We start from the raw sequence: 24,607 nt of genomic DNA, 5'->3' as shown, positions 1-24,607 counted from the left end.
TTTTGTTTCTGTGCAGGGTAAATACTGGCTGCTTTATTTTTACACTGCAATTTAGATTTCAGTTTGAACACACCCCACCCAAATCTAACTCTCTCTGCACATGTTATATCTGCCCACCCTGCAGTGCATATAGTTTTGCCCATCTGCTAACAAATTTGCTGCTACGATCAGGTTTGAATTACCCCCTTGGTAGGAAAATTTGCTGCAGCTTTCCAGACTGTGGGGAAGGGGGGGTTTCTGTCCAACTGAATACCCCCCCCCCTTCCCCCCTGCATTTGCCTATGTCCTTGGCCATATGTGTATGCTTGGCCTGCTTCTAGTTATCATCAAAATCAGTGCACCTACCCTATACTAGATATGCCTGGAAACAGGTATGCTTAGCCTGCAGTTCCACTGACATGTCCTCTGCTCTTTAGATTCCAGTTCAGCCTCTACAGTTAGAAGCATAGATGCACCATAAATGAGTACGATTTCGCATTGCCAATACTTGCTCGCACTCCGTTCCAGAACATTCATGTGCACTCTGTACACACACGATACACTCTGCCAATAGGCATATATTCAACATAACTGCTGCTTAAAATCTATGACTATCTAGCTGCAATTGCGCCAGCTTATGCAAATCGTGGGCTATTACATTTGGCCCTACAACTAAAATTTTTGCTCACGTTTGAAATCTATCCATATAAAAGTACCAACATTTCTACACTAAGCTGTGTAGGCTGGGCCACAAAGAAGGCTGGGTATTTCTATATGTCCAAAGAAAACTGAGAAGAGACCAAATGAATCTCTCCTGCAGGACAACTTCCCCCCTCTTCAGCATTGGTATAACATACACTAACTGCAAATTAAACAACTATTAGATGATGAAAAAAATCTGCTGAATTTCTAGTTGAAATGCTGGTAAAACTCAGTAACTTTTACAAAAAGCTTAGAAACCAGGATCTCTAAGGACATAAATTGCAGTGGAAGTAGGTTATCTCTATGATAGTTTACGAAAATGCTGCTCAATCAATATGGGTCACAGTTAAACTGTACAGCACTATCTTTGGAAAATCTAAAAACATAAATTGGTGGCACTTTAACAATACTTATTTTAGACAGGAACGGAGTTCGAAACACAGAGAGCCATCATAGAAAACAAAATTTGGTGCCTACAGTACTTAGTTGGATAAAAAATAAAATGATGTTTATAAAAAAAATTATAAAACCAAACAATTAAAATAAAGCATGCTAAATGATAAAATATAGCAAAAATGATGAAGAACCAGAAAAGTCCTGATCTATGGGACGTCCTTACTTGTTGAACCCAGGGTAATTGCCCAATCTGGTCAGCACAATACAGGCCTGCTTACCTTATACTTTCTCCAGTAGATAATATTTGTACTGATAGGAATGTATAACAATAAATCATAATCATAGGCTTAACAGTAAAATAATCTCGTCTCTAATATTTTTTCCGCCATTAATTATGGTCTTACCTGTATCATGAAGTCCTAATAAAAAGATAGAATGGAGGGTACAAATATTACACAAAAATAACCATTCTTCCAATCTTTACTGAACACTGACCCAACCCAACACTCACTATCATATACAGTATGGAAACTATTATTAAGAGGATCGTTCAGTCAGATATAGCAATTTTACATAGTAGACAAGTTAATGCTTGCAATGGGCAGTCCTTGAAAAACACAAAGACAGAGGTCAGTGAGGACCTCAGGAGGAATGTTTAATGTTCATAAGAGCTAGCTCTTGACGTTCATACTTTTTCCAATTAAATGACTGTTACTTTTTCAAGGTGTTCAAGGTCAAGGCTTTTATACTATTGCTTGCCACACATAAACCCAGAGAAGTAGTTTGTTATGAATCCTGCAGACCTCTTGCATTGTTTAATATACATCTTCATGAGTTAACCATAAAGAGAACACTGAACAACAATGGTGTTTATGAGAAGGTATCTAGAAGGAAACCATGTCTCTCTAAAAGGAAAACTGCTGCCCAACTTGACTAAAGACAAACTGGATGATCCAGAATTCTACTGGAAAAATATTTTCTGGGTGGATAAAAAGAAGGGGAAACTTTTTTGAACTTATGACATAACGGAAAAGCGGCAAATCATGGTCTGGGTTTACTTTGCTGCCTCTGAACATAGATATCCCTCAATTATTGAGTGAAAAACGTATGCGGATATAAGTCCTTTGGAGAATTTGCAGATCACGTTTGTTTGAGCTGAATTTTAAGAGAATGCAGATTCTTGACATAAGTAAATCTAAAACCAAATGACTGAAGCAGAACAGATCTGCATACAGTAGTTGACTGAATGATTTAAAAGTGTTAACCATAACATCTTTCAGAAGTAATGCTGACTAGCAGAACTGCAAGAGTCCCAGAAAGAGTTGCCCATAAATCTGCAAAGTTGACACACTTCCCTGACCAGGCATCAGATTTCCCAGAATAACAGTAGGAGGAAGCCGCCGCTCGGAAGGAGAGCGCAAGCTCCCTGGCAGCAGCAGGGCTAGGGGGGTGTGCCGCAGCCCGGATCACCTCCGGAGGCTACGGCGTGGCACTAAGGTTGAGAGATGCCCTGGAGGGAAGGGGGTAGCCAGGCACAGGGGAGCCGCTGCAGCAGGGGACCGAGCCTCAGAGCTGCAGGGCTGTGAGCGCCCAAGCACTTCCTGGGCTTCAGGGCTAGAGTAGCCCAGCGCTGAGCACATAAACTGAAAAGGGATTATAATAAAATGTATTTTAATGTATTTAAAAGGTGTATGGGTAGCAGTGAGTTGGGGAAAGCAGGTCCTCAGCTGCAGTGTGTGCCTGCTTAGAGTCTGCTGCAGGACACAGACTCGGGATGTAATTATGTGTAAAAATGTGAAGTGTATTTAAAATGTGTTTAATGTAAAAATGCACTTACTTGTCTCCTGGTGGTCTAGGGAGAACCCAGACCTCTTCGGGGACCGCTTTGTCCCCCTGATCACCTCCTACAGCCTGGGGACCCTGGCCGGGGATCTAGGCTGCTCATCTCTGGAGCTCAAATCCAGGCTTGAGATGGTGAGCTAGGTCCCCTAACAAATTCCTGGAAGTAGTTTAGGCGGGAAAACTTCCCCCAGCCTAGACTGAATGACTCCAGGGAGGGTACCAACATTGCAGGGAGGGACAGTCAAAGGAGATTGACCACTCCCCACTGTTCATAGAGAAGAATGATAAAGGTGAGGAGACCTTGTGCATGCCCAGCCCATGATTGTACAATGATTGGTTGGGAACAACAGGGTGGGCTTACCACGTGTGGTATGTGTATTGGAGTAGGATAAAAAGAGGAGGCCTGCGAGTCTCAGGGGGTATTATACCATCTTCTTCTGCTGTAAATATCTGCTGTATTGCTAATTTAAAATGTAGAGGTAAAATTGGCAGTGTGCACAGCAGCAGGCAGTGTAGTTATATATAAAGGTTTTTCCCACCTCTAAACTGAAGTACAGTATATATAAAGATGTATAATACCACTCCACCAGCGCTGTCAGATCTTATAAGGATGCATATACTTCCAACTCTCATATGCAATTCTTCATATCACCTCAATGGATGTGTAGGACCGAAAAAAACGAGTATGCATATAGTGTGATATCATTTAAAATAAGACACAATTTAATACATGACATACAGTAATTAAAAACAATCCACATAGAAAATACAAAGATTCGAGAGTAGCTGAGAAAAGGGGCCAATTACCGGCTAGAGGAGAGAACTGGCATATGTCAGTTCTTAAACGCTTATTAAACCCAAAAGCAATTCTCCCAGCTGCAGCCTTGGACAAATCCTCATGGTTACTGTTCTTCTCCCTTCACACAGCCGGCCTGGCCACCGCAATCCGCCACCCCGATGTTCCGGATCTGCAGTTCGTAAAAGCACCAATGCCTCTTTTTCAAGGTAAGTTTCAAGTTCAGAATAAAAATCTTTTCACAGGCTTCTACCAATATAACCCCCCAGGTCCTCCTTTATTGGTTCCCGCACAGCTGATCCCTATACAGACAATTCCTAAAGTCCGTGATCCTGTGTGCCGGGTAGCCACCCCCATTCTCATGGAAACATCAAGACAAAACCTCCTTTCTCTCGGTCACGTAATGTGGCTTACGCTGGCACTTAATCAGCTGTATTGCTGTTGCCACTAGAAATAGGGAAGAGTTCTTTTTAGAACTATTTGAGCAAATAAACATCCTCTGCTTCAAGATGACCACTTCAGCTTGTGACCTGCAGGGCTATGCCAAACATAGCTTCGTTCTTTGGCTGTTTTGGGTAACACCCAGCGTCTCCAAGCTCGACCTTCTGCCAGCTAGTGTGCTTGGGCAATCGACTAGTTGGGATCAGTCAATGACACACAGGTGTGGTAAGACAGCGTGATGACGCATACAGAGCAGAACCATGGTTCCAGACCCCACGGCAAGGAGGAGTCTGGTGGTGGCAGCATAGTACCTGCCCCCTGCACAGTGGGTGGAGTCAGTAACAGGCAGTTACTGATGGTAAGCATCCAGGTCCTGTGTGACCTAAACTCCATTCTGTGACACGGGACGTGAGGCGGTGAGGGCTTTCGGTGGCATCCGGTCACAGAAATTGGTGGCAGACATTTTCTGTCTCCTGCTGGGAGTGGGGCCAAACTTACACATCATTAAGCCCCATCCTGAGAAAGCTGCTTCTCCTGGGTCTATAGGTAGGGGGCAGGGCTAAATTATGCAAATCACAATGTTTAGCCATGCCACCTTTGCCCGGCGTCATGATTCAGGTGATTTTCTTCCCATCCTCCCTTCTTCACTAGGAAGCGGGAGAACCAGCCACTCTTCTGTGGGTGCAGAGGACTGCCTGAAATATTGTGAATCTCCCACATATTGCGGGAGAGTAGGCATGTATGATTTATATGCAGATATTTTACAAATAATTATTCTAATTAAAAATAAGAATTTACTTACCGATAATTCTATTTCTCATAGTCCGTAGTGGATGCTGGGACTCCGTCAGGACCATGGGGAATAGCGGGCTCCGCAGGAGACAGGGCACATCTAAAAAAGCTTTTAGGTCACATGGTGCGTACTGGCTCCTCCCCCTATGACCCTCCTCCAAGCCTCAGTTAGGTACTGTGCCCGGACGAGCGTACACAATAAGGAAGGATCTTGAATCCTGGGTAAGACTCATACCAGCCACACCAATCACACCGTACAACTTGTGATCTGAACCCAGTTAACAGTATGATAACACAAACGAAGTAGCCTCTGAACAGATGGCTCACAACAGTAATAACCCGATTTTTGTAACAATAACTATGTACAAGCATTGCAGATAATCCGCACTTGGGATGGGCGCCCAGCATCCACTACGGACTATGAGAAATAGAATTATCGGTAAGTAAATTCTTATTTTCTCTAACGTCCTAGTGGATGCTGGGACTCCGTCAGGACCATGGGGATTATACCAAAGCTCCCAAACGGGCGGGAGAGTGCGGATGACTCTGCAGCACCGAATGAGAGAACTCCATGTCCTCTTTAGCCAGAGTATCAAATTTGTAAAATTTTACAAACGTGTTCTCCCCTGACCACGTAGCTGCTCGGCAAAGTTGTAATGCCGAGACTCCTCGGGCAGCCGCCCAGGATGAGCCCACTTTCCTTGTGGAATGGGCCTTTACAGATTTAGGCTGTGGCAGGCCTGCCACAGAATGTGCAAGTTGGATTGTACTACATATCCAACGTGCAATCGTCTGTTTAGACGCAGGAGCACCCAACTTGTTGGGTGCATACAATGTAAACAACGAGTCAGATTTTCTGACTCCAGCTGTCCTTGAAATATATATTTTTAATGCTCTGACAACGTCCAGTAACTTGGAGTCCTCCAAGTCGCTAGTAGCCGCAGGCACCACAATAGGCTGGTTCAAGTGAAATGCCGAAACCACCTTAGGGAGAAATTGAGGACGTGTCCTCAATTCTGCCCTGTCCGAATGGAATATCAGATATGGGCTTTTGTATGACAAAGCTGCCAACTCCGAAACTCTCCTGGCTGAAGCCAGGGCCAACAGCATGGTTACCTTCCATGTAAGGTATTTTAAATCTACCGATTTTAAAGGCTCAAACCAATGAGATTTGAGAAAATTTAGAACCACGTTCAAATCCCACGGTGCCACTGGAGGCACTATTGGGGGTTGTATATGTAGTACACCTTTGACAAAAGTTTGTACTTCAGGCACTGACGCCAATTCCTTCTGGAAGAAAATTGATAAGGCCGAAATTTGAACTTTAATGGACCCCAATTTGAGGCCCATAGACAATCCTGCTTGCAGGAAATGTAAGAATCGACCCAATTGAAATTCTTCCGTTGGAGCCTTCTTGGCCTCACACCACGCAACATATTTTCTCCAAATGCGGTGATAATGTTGTGCGGTCACTTCTTTCCTGGCTTTAATTAAAGTAGGAATAACTTCCTCAGGAATGCCCTTCTCTTTTAGAATCCGGCGTTCAACCGCCATGCCGTCAAACGCAGCCGCGGTAAGTCTTGGAACATACAAGGTCCCTGCTGAAGCAGATCCCTTCTTAGAGGTAGAGGCCACGGATCCTCCGTGAGCATCTCTTGAAGTTCCGGATACCAAGTTCTTCTTGGCCAGTCCGGAGCTACCAGTATTGTTCTTACTCCTCTTTTCCGTATAATTCTCAGTACCTTTGGTATGAGAGGCAGAGGAGGGAACACATACACTGACTGGTACACCCACGGTGTTACCAGAGCGTCCACAGCTATTGCCTGAGGGTCTCTTGACCTGGCGCAATACCTGTCCAATTTTTTGTTGAGGCGAGACGCCATCATGTCCACCTTTGGTTTTTCCCAACGGTTCACAATCATGTGGAAAACTTCTGGATGAAGTCCCCACTCTCCCGGGTGAAGGTCGTGTCTGCTGAGGAAATCTGCTTCCCAGTTGTCCACTCCCGGGATGAACACTGCTGACAGTGCTACGACATGATTCTCCGCCCAGCGCAGAATCCTTGCAGCTTCTGCCATTGCACTCCTGCTTCTCGTGCCGCCTTGTCGGTTTACGTGGGCGACTGCCGTGATGTTGTCGGACTGGATCAACACCGGCTGACCCTGAAGCAGCGATTTTGCCAGGCTTAGAGCATTGTAGATCGCTCTTAGCTCCAGTATATTTATGTGAAGAGACGTCTCCAGGTTTGACCACACGCCCTGGAAGTTTCTTCCCTTTGTGACTGCTCCCCAACCTCGTAGGCTGGCATCCGTAGTCACCAGGACCCAGTCCTGTATGCCGAATCTGCGGCCCACTAACAGATGGGCAGTCTGCAACCACCACAGGAGAGACAACCTTGTTCTCGGTGACAGTGTTATCCGCTGATGCATGTGCAGATGCGATCCGGACCATTTGTCCAGCAGATCCCACTGAAATGTTCGTGCATGGAATCTGCCGAATGGAATCGCTTCGTACGAAGCCACCATCTTTCCCAGGACTCTTGTGCATTGATGTACTGACACAGTTCCTGGTTTTAGGAGGTTCTTGACAAGTTCGGATAACTCCCTTGCTTTCTCTTCCGGGAGAAATACCTTTTTCTGAACCGTGTCCAGAATCATGCCCAGGAACAGCAGATGTGTTGTCGGGGTCAATTGAGATTTTGGAAGATTTAGAATCCACCCGTGTTGCTGAAGCACTACTTGTGTTAGCGCTACACCGACTTCCAGCTGTTCTCTGGACTTTGCCCTTATCAGGAGATCGTCCAAGTAAGGGATAATTAATACGCCTTTTCTTCGTAGAAGAACCATCATTTCGGTCATTACCTTGGTAAAGACCCGAGGGGCCGTGGACAACCCAAACGGCAGCGTTTGAAACTGATAATGACAGTCTTGTATCACGAACCTGAGATACCCTTGGTGTGAGGGGTAAATCGGGACATGTAGATAAGCATCTTTTATGTCCAAGGACACCATGAAGTCTCCTTCTTCCAGATTCGCTATCACTGCTCTGAGTGACTCCATCTTGAACTTGAATTTCTTTATGTACAGGTTCAAGGATTTCAGATTTAGAATAGGCCTTACCGAACCGTCCGGTTTCGGTACCACAAATAGTGTGGAATAATACCCCTTTCCCTGTTGTAGGAGGGGTACCTTGACTATCACCTGCTGAGAATACAGCTTGTGAATGGCTTCCAAAACCGACGTCCTTTCTGAGGGAGACGTTGGTAAAGCAGACTTTAGGAACCGGCGAGGGGGAGACCTTTCGAACTCCAGCATGTAACCCTGAGATACTATCTGCAGGACCCACGGGTCCACTTGTGAGTGAACCCATTGATTGCTGAAAATCTTGAGTCGACCCCCCACCGTTCCTGAGTCCGCTTGTAAAGCCCCAGCGTCATGCTGATGGCTTTGTAGAAGCCGGGGCGGGCTTCTGTTCCTGGGCAGGGGCTGCTTGCTGCCCTTTCTTACCCTTTCCTCTGCCTCGCGGCAGATAAGACTGTCCTTTTGGTCGCTTTTTATAGGAGCGAAAGGACTGCGGCTGAAAAGACGGTGTCTTTTTCTGTTGGGAGGGGGTCTGAGGTAAAAAAGTGGATTTGCCGGCAGTTGCCGTGGCCACCAGGTCCGAAAGACCGACCCCAAACAATTCCTCTCCTTTATATGGCAATACTTCCATATGCCTCTTGGAATCCGCATCACCTGACCACTGTCGCGTCCATAAACTTCTTCTGGCAGATATGGACATCGCGCTTACTCTTGATGCTAGAGTACAAACATCCCTCTGAGCATCTCGCATATAAAGGAAAGCATCCTTTAATTGCTCTAGAGTCAATAAAATACTGTCCCTATCCAGGGTATCAATATTTTCAGTCAGAGAATCCAACCACACTACCCCAGCACTGCACATCCAGGCTGAGGCTATTGCCGGTCGCAGTATAACACCAGTATGTGTGTATATACTCTTCAGTGTAGTTTCCAGCCTCCTATCTGCTGGATCCTTGAGGGCGGCCGTATCAGGAGACGGCAACGCCACTTGCTTTGATAAACGTGTGAGCGCCTTATCCACCCTAGGGGGTGTTTCCCAGCGCGCCCTAACCTCTGGTGGGAAAGGGTATAATGCCAATAACTTCTTGGAAATTAGCAGTTTTCTATCGGGGTTAACCCACGCTTCATCACACACGTCATTCAATTCCTCTGATTCTGGAAAAAATACAGGTAGTTTTTTCACCCCCCACATAATACCCCTTTTTGAGGTACCAGCAGTATCAGAGATCTGCAAAGCCTCCTTCATTGCCGTGATCATATAACGTGTGGCCCTATTGGAAAATACGTTTGTTTCTTCACCGTCGACACTAGATTCATCTGTGTCGGTACCCGTGTCGACTGACTGAGGTAAAGGACGTTTTACAGCCCCTGACGGTGTCTGAGACGCCTGAACCGGTACTAACTGGTTTGCCGGGCGTCTTATTTCGTCAACTGACTTTTGTAATGTGCTGACATTATCACGTAATTCCATAACTAAAGCCATCCATTCCGGTGTCGACTCCCTAGGGGGTGACATTACCATCATCGGCAATTGCTCTGCCTCCACACCAACATCGTCCTCATACATGTCGACACACACGTACCGACACACAGCAGCCACACAGGGAATGCTCTAATCGAAGACAGGACCCCCTAGCCCTTTGGGGAGACAGAGGGAGAGTTTGCCAGCACACACCAAAAGCGCTATAAATGTATATAAACAACCCTAGAAGGTGTTGTTTACTATATATGCGCTCTTAATATATAAATATCGCCAATTTATGCCCCCCTTCTCTTTGTTACCCTGTTTCTGTAGTGCAGTGCAGGGGAGAGACCTGGGAGCCTTCCTCACCAGCGGAGCTGAGCAGGAAAATGGCGCTGAGTGCTGAGGAGAATAAGCTCCGCCCCTTTTTCGGCGGGCTTTTCCCCGGTTTTTAAGAACCTGGCCTGGGTTAAAATACATACATATAGCCTTAATGGCTATATGTGATGTATTTATTTTGCCACTAAAGGTAATTATATTGCTGCCCAGGGCGCCCCCAGCAGCGCCCTGCACCCTCCGTGACTGAGTCAGTGAGCCGTGTGACAACAATGGCGCACAGCTGCCGTGCTGTGCGCTACCTTCAAGAAGACTGAGGAGTCTTCTGCCGCCTGCTTTCCGGACCTCCGTTCTGCCGTCTCTTCAGCGTCTGTAAGGGGGATCAGCGGCGCGGCTCCGGGACGAACCCCAGGCTGACCTGTGTTCCGACTCCCTCTGGAGCTAAGTGTCCAGTAGCCTAAGACTCCAATCCATCCTGCACGCAGGTGAGTTGGAAATCTCTCCCCTAAGTCCCTCGATGCAGTGATCCTGTTGCCAGCAGGAATCACTGAGATTGAAACCTAAAAAAAAACTTTTCTAAACAGCTCTTTAGGAGAGCCACCTAGATTGCACCCTCTCGGACGGGCACAAAAACCTAACAGAGGCTTGGAGGAGGGTCATAGGGGGAGGAGCCAGTACGCACCATGTGACCTAAAAGCTTTTTTAGATGTGCCCTGTCTCCTGCGGAGCCCGCTATTCCCCATGGTCCTGACGGAGTCCCAGCATCCACTAGGACGTTAGAGAAATAAATGGTTACTTTAAATGATTTTACCTCCTTCATTTGCATTTCTAAACCTTGAGTAGTGCCATCCATTGCTTTTCTGTGTACACCAGTGGTTCACAAACTTGGTGCCGTGGCACCCTACAGTGCCTTTGGGCACTTGCAGGGGTACCCTGGTTTGGTGGTCCAAGACCAATTAAAATTCTTTCCGCTCAATGTAATAGGATGTGTCATGGCTGATCAATGATGGCAGCATTATATGGTATAGGAATATTGGCATACAATGCACTGCTCTACACAGGGGTGATACACCAGCTGAACATTGCTATAGATCTCAACAATGCAATGTAGGGGGCACTGGATGTGATTTAGCACTAAATGGACTCTGGAGGTGGAGACTTCGGTGGCAGGGTAAATCATAGATGCAAACATTCTGGCTGCCTCCTCTGGGAGAAAGCAGCCAGGTCGGCACAGCAGGGGGCGTGGCAAAGGGAGGCATAATTGGGATAGACAGGGGGAGTGGCCACGAGATCGCATCATCATGACCCTGCTACAGTATGCCGGGATTAATGGCATAGTGGGGCAGGGGGCGGGGTCACAATGATCCGAATTGCGTCATCGGAACCCGCTGCGGGGAATACTTGAGTGTTTTTCCAGGGGGTGCGGGGGCTCGGCTGCTGGCCAGGAGACTTGCCAACTCTCCCAGCCATTCTGGGAGAGTAGGTAAGTATGGGGTAAATTTACATACAATGCATAGAAATAGACTGGAGGCAGCAGAATCACTTCAGAGGACAGCCAATATGTAGTTCCAGCTTTAAAATCTGGGTCAGACAGGACAGTATGATTGAAGCGGTTTTATGAATCAAGTGCTTGTTTCCAGGGAGTGCTGTTGCAGTGCTGACATAGTAGGCAGAACTAATCCTGGTGGTTGAATTTAGTAAATATATTAGTCTTGCACATCGCTTTTGCTAAATACTAGTCTGCAGCTCAATTTTTTGGTTAGTATGCAGCAGCGGAGTACATGCTGAATCGGCTTATACTGTACATGCCCCTCTTGCGGAAATAAATTATTCTTTGTAAAAATAGTATACACCGTATGTGCAAGTAAAACACTACAAAAATATTGCGTATTATCTAAAGTTACATTTTAAAAACACAGACAGAAAACTTTATTTATTAATGTGAGCTTTTGTGCCACAACACACACCAAAATATAATGTTGCAGAATATTTATCAATCTAAAGTGCCGTGTTTAAATATAGAACATTGTAAATGTGATATTTATGTAGCCGAGCACATCTAAGCCAATCATGGGGAAGAAAAACATATCAAGACTCAGCTGGTGGTGGAGACTTTAAATAGCTGTTTTGTTCTTGCAGTAATTAGTAAGCAAGTAACATACTAAGCACTTAAAAAAACATGTATATTGCTAAATTAGTAAAATAGTACCTGATGGTTTTAAAAGGGGCAGTGGTAGTGTGAGTTCAGGCATAGGTTCTCCGAACTTCCAGGCCACTTTGCAAAGGTAACAATGTCCTTGTCAGATTGCGCCAATTTGTATTTAACTCCATCACATACAGAAGTGGTTTAGTGATTTACACATCACATTATGCAACAAGGTTATTTTCTTGGAATAACATTCTTTTTTTATTTTATTTGCCAAAACCATTTATAGATTTTTTAAGAAATATCTACCTTTACCAACAAAGCCGATATTATTGAGAAAATCATCTTTGTTGAAATATGAATCACATTTTAAATCCTCAGGGACAAGGGATAAATGAAATAGCCCGCGAAATGCAGGCAGGAGGTCCTGGCGATTGCCTATCATTTAGAAGGCAGAAGCAACCCAATGTTAAACATTGGCAATCATTTAGAGAAAACAACATCATGAAAATGCCTGTTGGGCAGAAAGTACACATGGTGTGTTGGACAACACACTGTTTGACCGGAGCCTCACATTAATACTTCATTTTGGTAGACCCTGCTCCTTCTACTATTTAACGCTATTCGATTTCTTACTTACATCTTTCCTCACACCATGACTCTGCCCCATCACAGGTAAGTCTGTCCTCTGCTAAAGAGGTCACTGCCTCCCACCACATCTCTTTCTTCTGACAGCATTGTGGTGAGACAAAGTAAAAAAAAAAAGAGGAAAGAAATGCTCTTGTTTGGGGCACTCAACCTATGTCTATAACATAACATATTTGATATGCAATAAAATACTGTAGTTAGTTATCTCATCACAACCTGTATGGCCTGGCGTTTATCCAGCTCTAGAATGAGCATCTCCGCATACAATACTGTATTTCTCCCTCTTTCTTACCATGTAGCAGGGCTACATGGTACCTTTGCTTCCAGTTCTGCTTTGCTACACCCTTGGAATCACAAAGGTCTGTGTTTGGTCTTTCAAATTTTAGACAAAGAAACTATTCCCCTTTGCTCAATTACAAGAGAAATTTTCCAACTTCATCATACCTTTATTTGTATATCACCAAATTTGTAGCTATGTGTCTAAGATACTCTCTAAACTATCTGACAAGGATAGAACAAATGAGCTGGATGGTGTGCTGCGTCGCTCCCATAGTGGGAGTTGCTCTACTTCCCTCTTATATGTTCCTATTAAGCGCACAATTGATCTAGTCAAATTACAATTAGGTATTGTTAAAGGGGCTAAAGATTTTTCTGATGTTCCTCATAAATTTGTTCTTATCGCATTTACTCATCTTAATAAAAACGCTTATAACTGCCTCTTACACGGAAATGCATTATAAACTTCTCCATTGGGCTTATTATACCCCCAAAATGCATTTGTTGAAGTGTTCCAGATTCTAACTGTTTTGGATGCCATGCGCCTGAGGCGGACCTCTACCATTATATGTGGAGTTGCTCTGAGGTCAATAGATTTTGGTTTATAGTTAAAACGTATATACACCACGTAGGGTGTATGCAAAACAATATCATGCATACTGTAGTACTGTAGCCATCAATAGCGGCTTAGAGTGTAATGCAGGTGGGCGGCCTAACACAAGGGAGGGGGAGAGCGAGGAGCAACACATAGAGTGGAGCTGGGTATTTTCACAATATTGACCCTGAAATGAACGGTCTTTCTGAAAAACTTCCTTTGCGTTTTTTTACAGCAGGATTCTTTACATCAGGTAACGAGATATGGACTGCCCCAGTAAAGGGTTGAATACAATTGTGGCATACAGCAGAGTACTGTAAAAATAAAGTTTTGGAGGAGGTGCCCAGAACAATGACTGTTTATACTGCCTGAATGGGATAGGCCGACTTATTAGGGATCACCGTCCACTGACACAATATTGTTTTCAGTACTGAAGTTTTCATCCATGGAGCATTCACCACCCATGGTGTGGATTCACGCCACGCCATGACCTGCCAGGACTGGGAGGCTTGAATGCCGCATTCAAAGCAAAGATGCCAGTGGACACATCTGTAAAAGACTCTTTAGGTATAGCTATTGAAATTTTCCTATAGCAGGTGTACTTTACTATGGTAATGGGTGGACCTTTATTTATTTTCAAACCCTATAGGTGGAAGGCGCACGGTTCTCTAACTCCTTATACTTCTACTGTTTTTTGATTGTCGTGTATCTTTGTTTTGCGTCTATTGATATGTCAATAATTCTATCCACGAACTGGCATTGTGCAAAATGTACTTTATTATGTTTGTAGTTTTCCAACAAAATCCTTGTGAAAAATAGTGATCAAAGAAAAAACATCCACATGCGGAAAATACCATAGTGGATATGTGTGAAAACTCTCTGTGAAAATATAAGGGATATAAAAATTAGAGTACTATGATTCTATTAAATCCCACACATGCCCAACCCCCTTTCCCCTCAATGATTACAGCAATGTGGTGAGCTCATTGTTCTATTTCCTCCACTTCAAAATGTAGGACACCACAAACATAAGATGGAAGACTAATAACAAAAGAGTGCTCACTACTCAGACATACTCAATTGCATTGTAATAATTCATGCACCTTATAGTAGGTGTCAGTTGGCAGCACAGACCAAGGCGAAATTATGCTGGCAGTGAATATAAGAGACATTGGAAATCAATGAGAATCTACTAGCTCCTGGCAACCATGGCCATTCTTATTTAGAACAAAAATTCAGTAATTACAATTCATATGCTATACTTAATAGGTTTTATACATATAATATACTATATGCCACATATAGTTCACCCTCATCAGGGAATCCCATCGTTGTGGAAAGTCACTAAATAATACATTTTAAATGAAATAAAGATCTTTTTCACATACAACATATGGACAAGGGGCGTATTCACATCAGTGCTACATGGTGCTGTTAATAACTTGTTTGGAATCTTGCTGATGTTTGACAAATGATGTTCCCACTATTATCTATCTGAATTTGAGTTCACTCACTGTAAACACAGCTTATTTATATGCAAATAGTTCCATGCGGGGAAATATGTACACTTCTTCACTTGTCAACAGTATTTTCTATGCAAACATACAATAAAAAGATTGCCTTTATGTTCATCATAAACTGATAAAAATCTATTAACCAAAAAGGATAAAAATGAGCCTAAGCAATGTTTTATGTATTTATACATTTTAGTTGCTTCATTGCTCCCCAATGAGATGACCCAACTGTTTTTATTTTATAATAAATATTAATGCCCGGCATACATTTTAAAACAATCTGGACGATCCGCGTAATTGTATAGTATATTTGCGCAACTGACCCGAAAATATCGACTGGTCGGACATGCTGAATCATCCAGCATGTCCATCCGATACAATATTTGAAAGTTACACAGCCTTAGCCGACCGACGGACATTTCCCTTTTCTTCAAAGTGAGGGGGGGGGGGGGGGGGGGGGGGGAATGTAACAGGGAAATGTCTCCTCCCCAGGAGAGGAACCCAGGTATTTCAGAGGGACAGTCCTGTTTTTTGGACACTGTACCACCCGTAGGCTGCAGTGCCATGCAGGAAGGGGGAAGATTTGAGGAGCATCTGATGAGTGGGTGATCCCTGAATAGATTGCTGCATGCATGTGCATGGGATCTAAACAGTGCAGGGAGATGAGCCTGGTGGCAGCCCAATTGCTTGAGAAGCGCTGGGCACACCTACAAAATGACAAAAATAGAGGAAGTGCCACGAGGCCATGCCCTCCCACCCGGGGCCACAGACATCCGCCTTTTTGGACAAGTGCGTCTTCGGACTCTCAGTCTTCCATTCTTCATTTATTGGGAGGTATGGATAAAATGTCTGATTGTCTGAAAGGTATTTGATCTTACTGTGTATGCCCAGCATAAGACTACAATGATTGCAACTGTTCTTTAAATCTCTTTTTCCACCATTAAAAGCTGCGCAGATGTGAAGATCAGATAATTCTATATTAGCAGTTGATGTCACTCTAAGCGCTGTGAGCCTGATGCCCAGTTAAACACAACTTGGCCATCGATGCTTCTGATTTGTGTGCAGGGGTAAAAGTGAGTATAAAGTATTAGCCCAAGCTGCATGTACTGTGTTTTGGCTTTTTACCCAGGTTAGTGCCTGAGTTACACATGGCAGCTGCATGCAATGCCAGTGTCAGGGCACTTGTGCATTGTACTTTATCCGCACTAGTGATACAAATAAAACATGTATCTTGTGAAAAAGTCTGTGTCAAGATACATGGCGCAGCTTAAGCTGAGTACACACTTTGTGAACAGGTCGGCCATTTGGCCAATCTGTCAACCTACTGATTGGTAAGTGCATGCAGACTTGCCAATCAACCTCCCAATATGTTGTGCCTGACGTCACAACTGGACGTGTATTAAAAATGTGTCCGCCAAGTTAAGATGTCAGTCACTGGTGTCCTTGCAGCAAGTGTATGCCACCACCCGTAAACACAACCTGATACACCGATATACCTGTAGATATATCGGATAGACTCTCGATATATCGCTCAGTATATACCAAGCTGTAAAAGCAAAGTCTGTGGAATGCCAAATGCGGCTATTTGGCGCAATTTGGGGATAGGTGTATGTAGACACATCTGTGCATGTTGAGTAAATACTCCAGCCTAGATTTTTGGGGGGGAGGAGGGAAATAGGTTGATTGCCAAAGACAAGTTGTGCAAAAAGTGAAAAAATAGATACAATTAGCGCAAAAAACAACAAACAACAACTCATCTATATGATGTCACCTGAACAGTCCTCCTTTAGGCATGTAACTGGGTTGCCTATAACTAATATATATAACAATAATAATTTTATTTATGTAGTTCTTTTTCTCCAAACAGGACTCAAGGTGCTCGTATAATAATCTTGTCATTATCGTAAGCCTGTCAATAGGCAAATATATCATTTTAAATTACAGTGGTTCAATATACAGTATAGTCATATAGATAACTTTAAAAAAAGAATCACTGCAGAGAAACACGTATCACTTACCTAGTGGATACAGCACAGCCACTGAAAGCCTCCGCGTTCTCACGTCTCTTTATAATGTGTGACACATCAGTGAAGACTTTGTTAAGAAGAACATTTTGTAACTTTCAGATTTTGTCAGTTTCCAATTCACGCAAGGTTTATATCTTGTGCCCAGTTGGTCTTAAAAATCGAAGGATTATATAATTGCTACAGACTATTCATTCAATATTAGTAACGTGTGAATAAAAATAGTATGAACTTATAAATAGTGAAAAACAGCTTTAATACCAAATATCATTTTCCAAAAATGAAATCAATGTGGCTACATGGCGTTAGGTCTATTCAGCAAAAATACCACCTGCGATTCTTAGCTTATGTAGCGAGAATGATGCAATAGTTTTTTATTTTTTGTTAAATGTAGGCCAGGAAAGAGAGAACCACTCAGCAAAGCTGATAAAATGCTTCCTTTGAACTTAAACACTCTGTAACACAAAAACACATACTATATAAAGCACAACAGGTTCTTTACCCAAACAAAACAGAACAATTCATAGGAAACTAATGTATGCCTAACATATACATGGGCCTAATTCAGAGATGGACGCAAATGCCTTCGCAGCTGCAAATTTGTACGTAGCAGCTGTGCAAAAATAGGCAAATGTCACAGCTGGCAGCGCAGACTTGACAGCATAACAGAGATGCTCTATTATGACTACATACAGCAGGGATGGGGACCTTTGGCCCTCCAGCTGTTGTTAAACTATACATACCAGCATGTCTTGCTACAGTTTTGCTATTTGGCCATGCTAAAAGTGTTGCAGGGCATGCTGGGATATGTAGTTCAACAACAGCTGGAGGATCGAAGGTTCCCCATCCTTGCCATACAGGATTGCAGTCGCACTCACTAGCGCAGTCATCAATTGACCGCCAAGGTCACCGCCCACCCAGATAAAAAAACCCTGGAAGGAGTCTTCCTCTCTCCTTTCAGAATATCAGGTGTGCTGATGTCGCTCCTGGTGACGTCAAGATGCACAACATTTGCGAGCAGTGCAGTAAATAGGATTTTAATTACCTACCGGTAAATCCTTTTCTTGTAGTCCGTAGAGGATGCTGGGGTCCACATTAGTACCATAGGGTATAGACGGGTACACAAGGAGCCACTGGCACTTTAATAGTTTGAGAGTGTGGGATGGATCCTCCCTCTATGCCCCTCCTACAAGACTCAGTATAGGAACTGTGCCAGAGGAGACGGACAACTGCGAGAGAAGGAATTTACACAGATAGTGGCGAGATTCACACCAGATCACACAAACCTAGCAAACCAAGCTAACAAGCTTGAAACTGAGCAACGGCTGAACAACATGACTGAATCACGTCAGAACGCAGTACTTAACAAAGAACAAAGCAGTACTGTGCTAAGTAACCACTGCAGGATAACGAAGCGATGTGCGGGCGCCCAGCATCCTCTACGGACTACAAGAAAAGGATTTACCGGTAGGTAATTAAAATCCTAATTTCTCTTACATCCTAGAGGATGCTGGGGTCCACATTAGTACCATGGGGATGTACCAAAGCTTCCAGAACGGGAGGGAGAGCGCAGAGGCTCCTGCAGAACTGATTGACAAAACTTCAGGTCCTCAGAGGCCAAAGTATCAAACTTGTAGAACTTTGCAAACGTGTTCGACCCAGACCAAATAGCTACTCGGCAAAGTTGTAAAGCCGAGACACCCCGGGCAGTCGCCCAGGAAGAACCCACCTTACGAGTAGAATGGGCCTTAACAGACATAGGATATGGCAAGCCTGCCGTAGAATACGCATACTGGATAGCAAATCTGATCCAGCGAGAGATCGTCTGCTTAGAAGCACTTTGATGAAATTGAGGAGTCAGTAGCAACTGGCACCACAATAGGTTGGTTGATATGAAATGCCGACACAACGTTCGGAAGAAACTGACGTGTCCGGAGCTCAGCTCTATCTTCATGGAAGATCAAGTAGGGGCTCATACAAGACAATGCACCCAACTCCGACACACGTCTAGCAGAAGCTAAGGCCAACAAAGTGACCACCTTCCTCCTGTAGGGGTTTGAACCAATCCGATTGGAGGAACTGTAACACCACGGTAAGATCCCAAGGCACCGTACGTGGCACAAAGGGAGGCTGGATGTGCAGAAACCCTTTCAAGAAAGTCTGAACCTCAGGAAGAGAAGCCAATTGTTTCTGGAAAAAAATGGATAGGGCCGAAATCTGGACCTTTACGGATCCCATCCTCGGGCCCATATCCACATCTGCTTGCAGGAAGAGGAGAAACCATCCCAGTTGAAACTCCACCGTAGGAAACTTCTTGGACTCCTTTCCTAGCCTGTATCAGGGTAGGAATAACCTTGTTTGGAATGCCCTTTCGAGCTAATATCTGGTGTTTAACCTCCATGCCATCAAACATAGCCACGATAAGTCTTGAAAAGCGAACGCCCCCTGCTGCAGCAGGTCCTCCCGAAGAGGAAGAGGCCTCGGCTCTTCTAGCAGTAGATCCAGAAGATCCCCGTACCAAGCTCTTCTTGGCCAGTCCGGAGCAATGAGGATTGCCTGAAGTCTTGTTCTCCTTATGAGTTTTAGAACTCTTGGAATGAGTGGAAGTGGAGTAAACACGTACACCGACTGGAACACCCACGAAGTCACTAGGGCGTCCACCGTGACGGCTTGCGGGTCCCTTGACCTGGAACAATATCGCCGAAGCTACTTGTTGAGACGAGAGGCCATCATGTCTATTTGAGGTACACCCCAAAGATCTGTTACCTCCGTAAACACCTCTGGATGGAGTCCCCACTCTCCTGGATGGAGATCGTGTCTGCTGAGGAAGTCCGCTTCCCAGTTGTCTAGTCCTGGAATGAAGATTGCTGACAGCGAAAACGCATGTTTTTCTGCCCAGATGACGATTCTTGTTACAGCTGACACTGCCGCTCTGCTCTTCAATCCGCCCTGTTGGTTTATGTAAGCCACCGTCGTTACATTGTCCGACGGCACTTAAATGGCTCAATCTTGCAGAAGATGGGCCCCTTGGAGCAGGCCGTTGTAGACGGCTCTCAGTTCCAGAATGTTTATTGGAAGGCTGAATTCCAGGCTTGACCACCTTTCTTGGATGGTTTCCCCCTGAGTGACTGCGCCCGAGCCCCGGAGACTTGCATCCGTGGTTAGAAGGATCCAGTCCTGTGTCCCGAACCTGCGGCCCTCCAGAAGGTGAGGTAGTTGCAGTCACCAGAGGAGTGATATCCTGGTTTCGGCGACAGACGTATTCTCTGGTGCATGTGTAGATGAGATACCGACCACTGGTCCAGGAGATCCAGTTGGAAGGCCCGAGCATGAAACCTTTCGTACTGTAGAGCCTCATAAAAGGCCACCATTTTCCCCAGAAGGCGAATGCACTGATGAACCCCCGGACTGGCTTCAGGACATCCCGGACAATTGTTTGTATCACCAATGCTTTCTTCTCCGGAAGAAGCACCCTCTGCACTTCCGTGTCGAGGATCATTCCCAGAAAAGACAACCTCCTTGTCGGCTCTAAATGTGATTTTGGAAGATTCAGGATCCAACCGTGTTCCCTGAGCAGATGAGTCGTGAGAACAATGGACTACAACAGCTTCTCCCTGGACGACGCCTTTATCAGCAGATTGTCCAGATATGGGATTATGTTCACCCCCTGTCTGCGGAGGAGAACCATCATCTATGCCATCACCTTGGTGAACACCCTCAGTGCTGTGGAGAGGCCGAATGGCAGTGCCTGAATTTGATAGTGACTGTCTAACAGTGCAAATCTGAGATAAGCCTAGTGCGGCGGCCAAATCGGAATGTGGAGGTACGCATCCTTGATGTCCAAGGATACCAGAAATTCTCCCTTCTCCAGACCTGACATCACCACTTTCAAAGACTCCATTTTCAATTTGAACTCCCTCAGATAAGGGCTTAACGACTTCAAGTTCAAAATCGGTCTGACCGAACCATCTGGTTTCGGTACCACGAAAAGGTTTGAATAATAACCCTTGTTTTGCATATGAGGTGGAACCGGGATAATGACCTGTGACCTTTCCAATTTTAGGATGGCTTCCTGTAGGATAGCCCTGTCTGTCAGCAAAGCTGGTAAGCCTGATTTGAAGAAACAGTGAGGCGGGAGTTCTTGAAACTCGACTCTGTACCCCTGGGACACAATATCCTGTACCCCGGGATCCAGGCCGGAGGACACCCAGACGTGGCTGAAACGTCTGAGTCTCGCACCCACCAGGCCGTCTTCCAGGCTGTGTGGCCCACCGTCATGCTGAGGATTTTGAGGATCCAGAAGCAGGTTTCTGGTCCTGGGAGTCTGCGGGTGCAGGCCTCTTGGATTTTGCACGACCCCCTCTAAAGAAGGTGGCAGGAGGCTTGGACTTTTTTGCCTTAGCGGTCCGAAAGGACTGTGACACAGCTGAAGAAAAAGGTTTCTTCGTAGAAGGTGTAGCAGAGGGAAGGAATGTTGTCTTACCCGCGGTTACCGTGGAAATCAACGCATCAAGGGCGTCATTCCGAGTTGTTCGCTCGTTATTTTTTTCTCGCAACGGAGCGATTAGTCGCTAATGCGCAATGTCCACAGTGCGACTGCGCCAAGTAAATTTGCTATGCAGTTAGGAATTTTACTCACGGCATTACAAGATTTTTTCTTCGTTCTGGTGATCGTAATGTGATTGACAGGAAGTGGGTGTTTCTGGGCGGAATCTGGCCGTTTTATGGGTGTGTGCGAAAAAACGCTACCGTTTCTGGGAAAAACGCGGGAGTGGGTGGAGAAACGGAGGAGTGTCTGGCCGAACGCTGGGAGTGTTTGTGACGTCAAACCAGGAACGAAACTGACTGAACTGATCGCAGTTGCCGAGTAAGTGTGGAGCTACTCAGAAACTGCTAAGAAGTGTCTATTCGCAATTTTGCTAATCTTTCGTTCGCAATTTTGATAAGCTAAGATTCACTCCCAGTAGGCGGCGGCTTAGCGTGTGCAAAGCTGCTAAAAGCAGCTTGCGAGCGAACAACTCGGAATGAGGGCCCAAATGCTTCCCCAAATAGAGCCTGACCTGTATAGGATAGGTTCTCCACACTTCTCCTGTATTCTGCATCTGCAGACCATTGGCGTAGCCAGAGTCCCCTGCGAGCTGATACCGACATGGAAGATATCCGCGCAGTCAGCATACCCAGGTCCTTCATGGATTCCACCATGAACCCCACAGAATCCTGTATGTTACATAAAAACAATTCAGTATCACTCCTATGCATTGAATCTAAATCCTCTAGTAATGTGCCTGACCACATTACTATGGCTTTAGAAATCCATGCACAGGCGATAGTCGGCCTTAACGCCACTCCTGAAGCAATGTAAATGGATTTGAGCGTAGTGTCAATCTTGCGATCAGCCGGTTCTTTTAACGCGGTAGATCCAGGGACAGGTAAAACCACTTTTTTAGACCGTCTGGAGACAGATGCGCCAACAATCGGTGGGTTTTCCCATTTTTTCCTATCCTCCTCAGGGAAGGGAAAAGAAGCCAGAACCCCCTTAGGAATCTGGAACTTTTTCTCCGGGTTTGCCCAGGATTTTTCGATTATGGCGTTTAATTCTTTAGACGCAGGGAAGGTTAGTGAGGCTTTCTTATTGCCAGTGAAGTAAGCCTCCTCAACCTGCTCAGGTGTTGTGTCATTAATGTTTAACACATCACTAATGGCCTCAATCATGAGCTGTACCCCCTTAGCAAGGGATGCCGCCCCCCTCAGCACGTCCCCATCACCGTCTGCAGTATCAGAGTCGGTATCAGTGTCATCTTGCATAATCTGGGCAAGTGCACGTTTCTGTGGGAACATGTTAGAGGGTTTTGCACGAATAGGAACAGAGCCTGACCACACTGCCATAGATTTCTTTAACACCTGAGTTTCATTCTCAGTATTCGCTACCCTAGTAGAAATCTGAGAGATCATTCCTTTGATAGAAGTTAACCACTCAGGCTCAACAATAAGGATCTGAGACAAGGCATTACATTCCTGTGTACATAGAATGGATTCCTCCTGAGAGGAAATCTCTTCTGCAGCATAAGACACAGAGGGGCAGATTTATTAAGCTCGGTGAAGTCATAAAGTGGAAGGTGATAAAGTACCAGCCAATCAGATCCTAACTTCCATCTTACTGGCTGGGTTTGTAAAATGTCAGTTAGGAGCTGAGTGGCTGGTCCTTTATCACCTTCCAATTCATCACTTCACCATGCTTAATAAATCTGCCCCAGAGTCCCTAGACATGGCTATGTGAGATTATAAAAAAAACAAAACACACACACAGAGAAATGTCAGCTACAAATCCCCCCCCCCCCCAAGTATGACACAGAGGGACACAGAAATTGGAGCCAACCCACACACACAGCGCTTCAGAGGTAGCCCAGATAAAACTAACAGCGCTATCTGTGTACCTTAATAGGTTACACAGACTTTACACAGTCCCCCCCTCCCCTTCTATAAACCCCTGGTACCGCACAGGATAGCTGGAGGTGTTTGGAGGGACAGCTCTCCCTGTCAGCGTCTGTGGAATAGGAGCTGCAGGCAGGAAAATGGTGCTGAACGCTGCTGGGTCCACTCTGAGAAGCTCCGCCCCCTGAACATGGCGCTGCTTCCAGCTCTGGAGTTGTATTATACTGGTCTGAGGTGTGTGCTGGCTGTCATCCAGGGTCCCAGACAGGCTTGCCCACCAGTTTAGGGTGTAGGCGCTGGCTCAGGGCGCCCCTCGCTGAGTCCCGGAGAGCAGTTAGTACTGCGATCCCTACCCCGTTGCTGCCATCTTCACACTGGCTCCCCTGTTGACAGCAGCCTCCCTGTGCCTAACTTTCTAAACTGAGTCTGGTAGGAGGGGCACAGACGGAGGAGCCAGCCCACACTCTCAAACTCTTAAAGTGCCAGTGGCTCCTAGTGGACCTGTCTATACCCCATGGTACTAATGTGGACCCCTGCATCCTCTGGGACGTAAGAGAAAAAGGAGTTGCATCTTAGTGCCCTATGTGCCGCTCCAGCGTTCCAAAGTCAGACTGGGAGCCTAAGGCCCCGGAGGGAGTGGGACTGTTTGAAAATTAAAAGCGACATCAGAAGCAAGCCTCATGTGCACCATGCCACCCACTGTCTTCCCCCAGCTCTTCAACAAAAAGAATGGGCAGCTCCCCCCTAGCAGAGACCCCAGAAAGAACTATGGCCTCAGTTACAAACAGTTATGGCTTTATTATTAATCATATTATGTTTTAAGTATAATGTTTTGAAGAAGATATACAGATTGTAGCATGTGGAACTACAAGTCCCATGCTTTCTGGATGCTCAGGGACTTAAAGCTCTACAGCTGCCAGGAAGCCAGGCATTTGCCATCTCTATTAATGTGACATACACTTTTCAAATAGTCACATGACTGCCAAGTTTGTTTTGGTGTGATCAGGTGTCATGTGAGTGGAATGAGGGAAGGTCTCCTCCCCAGGGGAGAAACCCAGATATTGTGAGACATCCATAGGTGCCAGAGACTAATGCTGCCGGAGAGGAGGGGGTCCGCAATGGAGGCTGTACGCGGGTCGCCTCCGG

General features: G+C 45.4%; 1 protein-coding gene across 1 annotated transcript in view; it reads right to left on the bottom strand.

Moving 5' to 3' along the window:
• The window catches only part of CAMKMT (calmodulin-lysine N-methyltransferase), a 984,732-nt gene that overhangs the window by 118,703 nt on the left and 841,422 nt on the right, over positions 1-24,607 (bottom strand). The window contains exon 7 of the mRNA XM_063918373.1: positions 17,024-17,090. Coding sequence (XP_063774443.1) covers positions 17,024-17,090 — 67 coding nt within the window. The remainder of the gene's footprint in view (positions 1-17,023; positions 17,091-24,607) is intronic.

The sequence above is a fragment of the Pseudophryne corroboree genome, chromosome 4 (assembly GCF_028390025.1).
Source record: "Pseudophryne corroboree isolate aPseCor3 chromosome 4, aPseCor3.hap2, whole genome shotgun sequence".
Taxonomy (NCBI): domain Eukaryota; kingdom Metazoa; phylum Chordata; class Amphibia; order Anura; family Myobatrachidae; genus Pseudophryne; species Pseudophryne corroboree.
Note: the sequence above shows the minus strand (reverse complement) of the source record. Positions and strands in the feature narration are given on the sequence as shown.